Source organism: Mobula birostris, chromosome X (assembly GCF_030028105.1).
Source record: "Mobula birostris isolate sMobBir1 chromosome X, sMobBir1.hap1, whole genome shotgun sequence".
Lineage (NCBI taxonomy): Eukaryota > Metazoa > Chordata > Chondrichthyes > Myliobatiformes > Myliobatidae > Mobula > Mobula birostris.
The window spans coordinates 2,345,735-2,353,508 of NC_092402.1; the positions used below are offsets into that span (position 1 = coordinate 2,345,735).

Consider the following 7,774-nt stretch of genomic DNA (forward strand, 5'->3'; position numbering starts at 1 on the left):
AGGGGGAAGGGGGAGGGAAGGGTGGTACGGAGGGGGAAGGGTGGTACAAAAGGGGAAAGAGGGAGGGCAAGGGGGCAGGGAGAAGAGTGGTAGGGAGGGAGAAGGGGGGAGGGAAGGGTGGTACGGAGGGGGAAAGAGAGAGGGGGAATGGGGGAGGGAGAAGGGTGGTAGGGAGGGGGAAGGGGGAGGGAGAAGGGTGGTACGGAGGGGGAAGGGGTGGGGAAGGGTGATACGGAGGGGGAAAGAGGGAGGGGGAAGGGGGGAGGGAGAAAGGTGGTAGGGAGGGGGGAAGGGGAGGGAGAAGGGTGGTACGGAGGGGGAAGGGGTGAGGAAGGGTGGTACGGAGGGGGAAAGAGGGAGGGGGAAGGGGGGGAGGGAGAACGGTGGTAGGGAAAGCTGTAACCTGGGTGTGGATGGATGAGACTAGGCAGCTTAATCAAAATCAGAATCGGTTTTAAGATCACTGGCGTATGCCGTGAAATGTGTTGTTTTGCGGCAGCAGTACATCGCAATACAGAATAAATTATAAAGATTATATATTTTTAATTATATATAGATAGAATTAAATTAGTAGAAAGGATAGCAAAATTACTGAGGTAGTGTTCACGGGTTCGAGGCCCATTCAGAAATCGGATGGCGGAGGGGAAGGAGCCGTTCCTGAATCACCCAACGTGTGTCTTCAGGCTCCCGTACCTGCATCCTGAGGGTAGCAATGAGAAGAGGGCATGCCCTAGGTGATGCGGTTCCGGAATGATGGACGCCGCCTTTCTGAGACATCGGATTTTGAAGATGTCCGCGATGCTGGGGAGGCTGCTGCCCGACACGGAGTTGACTGAGTGCCGCAGCGTTCTGCATGGACTAGATGGGCCAAAGGGCCTGTTTCTCTATGCCCCGTGACTCTGTGACATTCCTCACTCAGCAGGACACACGGACCCGATCGCAGAAGGTACAGGACGTAAATTCGCAGATGTCCAGGGCACCGGAAAAACACGGAAACCGACCGGCACCCGGTAACTAAACAGACTGCAAGCTGCCCTCTGTGTGTGTGTGTCTGTGTGTGTGTGTGTGTCTGTGTCTGTGTGTCTCTGTGTGTGTGCGTGTGTATCTGTGTGTGTGTGTGTGTGTGTGTGTGTCTGTGTGTGTGTGTGTGTGTGTCTGTGTGTGTGTGCGTGTGTGTGTGTGTCTCTGTGTGTCTGTCTGTGTGTGTGTGTCTCTGTGTGTGTCTGCGTGTGTGTGTGTGTGTCTGTGTGTGTGTGTCTCTGTGTGTGCGTGTGTGTGTGTGTGTGTGTCTGTGTGTGTGTGTGTGTCTGTGTGTGTGTGTCTCTGTGTGTGAGTGTCTGTGTGTGTGTGTGTGTGTGCGTATGTATCTGTGTGTGTGTGTGTCTGTGTGTGTGTGCGCGTGTGTGTGTGTCTGTGTGTGTGTGTGCGTGTGTGTGTGTGTGTGTGTCTGTGTGTGTGTGTCTCTGTGTGTGCGTGTGTGTGTGTGTATGTGTGTGTGTGTGTCTCTGTGTGTGTGTGTGTGGTGTGAGTCTCTGTGTGTGAGTGTCTGTGTGCGTGTGTCAGTGTGTGTGTGTGTGTGTATGTGTGTGTGTATGTGTGTGTGTGTGTGTGAGTGTGTGTGTACGTGTGTGTGTCTCTGTGCGTGTGTGTGTGTTTGTGTATGTATCTGTGTGTTGTCTGTGTGTGCATGTGTGTGTGTGTGTGTGTGTGCATGTGTGTGTGTGTCTGTATCTGTGTGTTTGTGTATGTATCTGTGTGTTGTCTGTGTGTGTATGTGTGTGTGTGTCTGTGTCTGTGTGTTTGTGTATGTATCTGTGTGTTGTCTGTGTGTGTATATGTGTGTGTGTGTGTGTGTGTGTGTGTGTGTGTATGTGTGTATGTGTGTGTGTGCATGTGTGTGTGTGTATGTGTGTGTGTATGTGTTCACAGTAACCACGGAACTGACGTTTCACAATAAAACCAGTAGAAATGTACGGAGAAACTCCAAAGCGACCCCGGGAGACATAAAACCGAAAGACGCAAGACCAGAATTCGGCCATTCGGCCCATCGACTACACCCCGCTATCCCGTTAACCCTCTGAACCCCATTTTCCTGCCTTCTCCCCGTAACCTTTGACCCCTGACTAATCGCGAACCATCAACCTCCGCATTAAATATGCCCAAGAACTCCACAGCCGCCTGTGGCAACGAATTCCAGAGATTCACCACCCTCTGGCTAAAGAAATTCCTCCTCATCCCTGTTCTAGATGGAAGTCCCTCCATCCTGAGGCTGTGCCCCGTGCCCCTAGACTCACCGGACGGAGCGTGCAGCGGGCCAGTGCCGTGTGGACGAATTCACGGGACGTACACAGCAGGCAGACCGCCCCGTGTACCGGCCGGGCGTGAACAACGTGTCAGCCGCACGGGATGTACGGGCGAAGGTAACTTGCGTGAAGAGAACTCCGGGCGACCGGGGGCGGGGGGGGGGGTGGCGTGGTGAGTGCTGACCATCGGTGCCCGGCGCATGAGGCAGAAGGCGAGGGGCAGGCGCGGAGCGGCTCCGGTTTGCGTGCGAGCCCGCGTTCCGAGTGGAGGAGTTTATGCCGATTTGGACTCCGGCCAAATCTTACATCGATGCTCCTTTCTATAAGCACCCAGCCTGTAAAATCACAGCGCTAAGGGGAACGGTCTCTGTTCGGGTGGGTGAGTCCCGTGTGGGGGGGGGGGGGGGAGGCGAGGCAGGTTCCAGACCTCAGGTTAACTTCGAGAAACCGTGCACGGAGCGGCAGGGCGCGCTGCCGCGTCCCGGATTTTTTTTTTCTCTGTGGGGTCTGCGTTGGTACAATCTGTACAGCGCGACAGATGGTCAACTCCTGGTCCCGCGGGACGCGGATCGCTCCGAATGCGAGCTCCTGTCAATCAGCGCCTCTCATGTGACGCGCGCTGCCAATGATGTGCGAGCATATGGCCCTGGCATAGAAGCTGGTACCGCAGTTTGCTAGCTCTGCCACTCTCCTCTGCCGATAGATTGGCGATTGCCAGACGCCCAGGACATTAACGAACCAGCTAATCCCACAAGGTATCGGTGAACAATGAGCTGAGGCGGCCCGGCGGCCGCCAAAGCCTCACTCCTCTCCTTTGCAGGTAAGCCCAGTTGCAGGGAGTGCGCGCTTCTGTCCCGCCGACTGACGGCTGGCATTTGGGTGATGCCCGGGAGCAAAACCCGGACCCCTTAAAATCAGTGTCTGGGTGTATATATATATATATTTTAAAAAAACATTCTGGGAATTCAGTTTGGTCCGGAGCACTGTAATAGACAGGGAGAAGGAAACAATTCGAATTAGGGCTTTCTCGACAGGCGCCCGCCTTCGATGGCGAATCCGTTCGCTGTTTTCTTAAAGAAAGGGCCGATAATAATCGGAAATATGTCGCTTCAAGTTTCCCCCGATCGAAGTTCGGCAGATAACCCGGGAGAGGAACAGCGGCGCCTCAGAACAGCGCTGGCCCCGCTATTCCTGGTACAGGATCCCGGGATATATTTCCCAATTATTTAACGGAAGCATTTGCGTGCCCGAATGCAAGGCACGGGAGGGGGGGAGAGGTGGTGCGCTCCATGTTTTTTTTTAAAAAAGGGTCGGGCCGGCGTGGCGATCCGATAGCGAGCGTGAAAATTGCACCCTCCGATTTATCACCGACGGGAAAGGTTGAACCCGAGGGGACGTTCAAATGGTGGGGTGCGGGGGAAGCCCGCAATATTCCCTCGGTGTGCCCGTTCTTATCGCGGAGAGCCGCCGATCCCAACCCGAAGCTCCGGGAATGAGGTAGAGCGGCTCGCAGGCTCGGAGGCCGGGTCACCCCGCACTACCCGCGGTCGGTGACGGTGGAGCGTCAGGTGCACCTTGGTGGGTCTCCCGGGACTCGCGCCTGGCCCCCTCCCCACTCCCCCAACCCCGCCGGCTCCGGGGGTGGGGGAGGGAGGGTGGCCGGGCCGTGCGCGGGCGCCGGTACTGCACCGCCGTTCCCAACGTGTTGCCTTCTGCGCCCCTTTTCAGGGACCATGCTGACCCGGCTGTTCAGCGACTCGCCGCTGATTCCCGGCCTGCAGAAGTTCGCCAGCTGGGCGGCGGAGAGCGACAGCGACGAGGAGCGGAACCGGGCGGAGGGCAGCGGTGGGATGCGCGAGGCCCGGGAACGGGCGGCGGACGATGGCCTGAGCGCCGCCCCGGAAAACGAGGAGGGGGAGACGGCGATGGAGGAGGAGGACGACGACGAGGAGGAGGAAGAGGAGGTGGAGGAGGAAGAGGGCGCCAGACCGCGGAAGAGGGGGCCGAAGAGGCGGAAAATGACGAAGGCGAGGCTGGAGCGCTTCAGGCTGCGGCGGCAGAAGGCGAACACGCGTGAGCGAAACCGCATGCACGACCTGAACTCGGCGCTGGACAACCTGCGCAAAGTTGTCCCGTGCTACTCTAAGACGCAGAAGTTGTCCAAAATCGAGACCCTGCGCCTGGCCAAGAACTACATCTGGGCGCTGTCGGAGATCCTGCGTTCCGGGAAGAGGCCCGACCTGCTGTCCTACGTGCAGACGCTGTGCAAGGGCCTGTCCCAGCCCACGACCAACCTGGTGGCCGGCTGCCTGCAGCTCAACTCGCGGAACTTCATCACCGAGCCGCCGCAGGAGGCGGCGCGCCTGCACCCCGCCAACTCCACGTTCGCCCTCCACCCGTACAGCTACCCGTGCGCCCGGCTGCCGAGCCCGCAGTGCCAGCCCACCGCCGTGGGCAGCGCCCACCCGCTCCGGTCGCACCCCTACTGTTCCAGCTTGGATCACCTGTGTGGGGGCGTGTCCCCGGACTACGCCGGCTCCGAGATGGAGGGGCCCCTCAGCCCCTCGCTCTGCGCCGAGGGCGGCTACCCGCTGAAGTCCGACTCGTCGCCGGACCCCCAGGAGAAAACCTATCACTACACCATGCACTACTCGGCGCGGCCCGGCTCCCGCGGTCCGGCCCACGGGGTCATCTTCAGCAGCTCGGCGCTGCGCAGCGCCCTGCATGCCGACAACCTCGCGCCGTACGACACGCTGCTGTCGGCCGACCGGGTGCCCGCCTACGAGGAACTCAACAGCTTCTTCCACAACTAGATCGCAAAGACTTGTCCGGGGGTCGGGGGAGGAGGAGGAGGTGGGGCCGCGGGCCTTCAGGACCTCCCGTGGTTTCGCGAAGGCGAGCGGAAACAAAAAAGACCGGCCGAGTATTGAATTCCGCCGCTGCGCCCGGCATGACCGTGGCGAGGAGGTGCGTGGACCTGTCGCCAGAACTGTTTCAGAAGGGCTTCCGAAAGCTGTGGTCAGGTGTGCGTGTGTGTGTGTGTGCGTGTATGCAGCCACCAACCACCCCCCATTCCCCACCCCCGCCCGACAGATGCGGCTGATGTGGCTTTGGGGAACAGAACGCCCACGGCGACCTCCCGGTAAAGCAATAACCAAAATCTATGCAAGTGGAGATTATAAGGACGATGCTGTGGGCCGGAACCTCGCCGGGAGCAGGAGCTGCCCGGCCGCCTTCTGTCCCCACTCCGGACCCCTGTCCCGCTCGCGGCGGGCTCGAACGCAGATAGGTTTCACTGACCTACCGGCCACCTTTCCGCGGAATCTTAGACCCGCCAACCTCCAGTTTGGTTACAATTTCTTCTTTTTTTAAATCTCTGACTGGGCAAACAGGAGTATTTTAAATCCACCGAGCCCCGCCGGCCTCGTTGCAGACGCTCCGCGCTCTCAGTTTGGAAGAAAGACGACTTTGTTCCACGCGAGATTCTGCAGACGCTGGAGATGTCGAACGCTTGTTTCCTAGGTCAGCACCCGCTCTCGGGCCATGAACACCTCGCCTCTCTCCCTGGAGAACTTGGAGATTTTCAGACTCCTCCCCCACCCCGTCGGCCTGAGTTTAAACTTCACTGGTGCGGAAATTTGTGGCCCCGTTTTACAGCCAGAACTCGGACTCCGGTCGTCTGCTCGCTACGTCTGCATAACGCCAACACAGCGCAAGCAGGGTCTGTTGCCAGCGGATGTTCAAAGTGCAACCCCCGCCCCCCCCACCTCTACGGAATGGCTGTGACGTTAGTCTGGTGCTGCGGGGGGGGGGGGTCCGGGGGTCGCGACCTCCACGGATGACGGGAACCGGACGGAGCAAAGGCCGGACCAGCGGACAAATCGCTCTAACCGAGGGGGAAGTCTCCGGCCTCGCCGCCTCGAGACGGGGAAAGAGACTGGAGGTGTGGGGGGGGGGTGCGGTTGTGTGTGGGAGGGGATGTCATTATGTAGGTGGGGCTCAGGATAACGGATTAGCATTTTGTTAAAGTCGGGTACCGTTTATAATCCCCGAGGTGAGAAGTTTACAACCGCTGAGGTAAAGACGTGGTTGTTACCTTGCCCACTGTTAATTTTTTTTCCTGTCCCTGTTGCTCCCTGCGACCCTCACCCTCTCCCGCTCCCCCCTCCCTTGCCTGTTCATAAGACTCCGGTTTGAGTCGCCGTAGGGTCCGCCCTGCGGCGCTGCCTGTCTCTGCTCTCCGTTCCCGAGAGAGTTGTCAAGCGAAGCGCGTAGAGGCGGAGAGGAGGAGGATGGCGCCGATCGGAACGCAGACATTTCTTTCGGCAGGTACACCCCTTCTTCGGGTGATTATTACAGCCCCCCACCACACATCCCCCTCCCCCCAGTACACCCACCTCGCGGTCGGCTGGGACGTGTCTCTCGGTGCCCCAGCGCCGCTCCCGGCGCGGCTGCTGTCGATGTTCCCGGTCCTTCTAATCTGTGATGACCTGTTTCTCTGAGTTCCTGAGTTGAGCCGTGACCGGCGGTGGATCCGGGGCTCCCGGCGACACTGACCAACAATAGCGTTTGATGTTAATATTTTTTTTACTGTCCCCTGGCTTCAGGGAGTCCGCCTCCAGTCCCAAAGCTTACCCGGTCAGAGGAGTAACCGGGTACACCTTTGATTTCTAAACCCGTCAGCACGCGTTTGTGTTCAGAGATTTCGTTATGGTGGGGAGCGCAGTCGGCGGTTTATCACTGGGTTTGCGCCCAGACTCTGTACTCCAGGTGGGGACCGAAATTCGGAGGTCTGAATTGGCGATGAGCGTGGGGTGAGACAAGCCGCTTGTCCGGCCGCGTCTCCGAGTAACGGCCAGTGAGTGCGGGGGAGGAGGGAAGGTCCCCGCGGGGCAGCTGATGGGGGAGAAGGGGAACGGGAAGTTAGTGGGGGGGGGGGGAGTAGTTGCTGAGAGAGAGAGGTCGACGCGTTCTCCGCTTTGGTGAGGCGGTAGAAATCAGTGTAACCAACGCGGCCCAATTTGCCACCGCGTCGAGACAGGTTTTTACTGTTACTGTATATAATATTTAACGTCTGTTAATATTGCAGGATTATGCACTTAAATACGTTTACAGCTAAATTTGCACAGACTGTAATTAGTTGGGTCGTTTCGTGTTCTGCATGAGTGTTCTGATATGTCCGGCTATATTCATCGACCCCACTGATCCCCGGCTACGGTGGCCCGAGGCGGTACAAATAACTCCCCCCCCCCCCACCCCCGAGGTCTGGTGCGGCCTGAATTCTGGGTCTGGCAGCGGCGGGGGTGCGGACCGTCCGGGCGCCACCCAGCTAAGACCCCTCGCCGCGGCTCAGGCCGCACCTCCCGCCTCCCCTTCGTTGCCCGCTGCCGGGCCCCGCGCCGGTGGGTCGGCGGTTTTGGAAACTCGGTGTTTGGTGTTTAGATTTCTCTGAGTCGTTGTCTGTTGTATCT

At 58.8% G+C, this 7,774-nt stretch overlaps 1 protein-coding gene across 1 annotated transcript; it reads left to right on the plus strand.

Moving 5' to 3' along the window:
• Positions 1-2,851: 2,851 nt before the first annotated feature.
• On the plus strand, positions 2,852-5,116 carry LOC140191435 (neurogenic differentiation factor 2-like). The gene is made up of 2 exons (XM_072248850.1): positions 2,852-2,972; positions 4,032-5,116. Exon 2 carries the CDS (start codon positions 4,037-4,039, stop codon positions 5,114-5,116), a length of 1,080 nt encoding a protein of 359 aa, XP_072104951.1. The 5' UTR covers positions 2,852-2,972; positions 4,032-4,036.
• The last annotated feature ends 2,658 nt before the right edge of the window (positions 5,117-7,774 follow it).

Excerpts from the sequence above, each read along its gene's own strand:
- LOC140191435 (XM_072248850.1), top strand. The coding sequence starts at position 4,037 with ATGCTGACCCGGCTGTTCAGCGACTCGCCGCTGATTCCCGGCCTGCAG.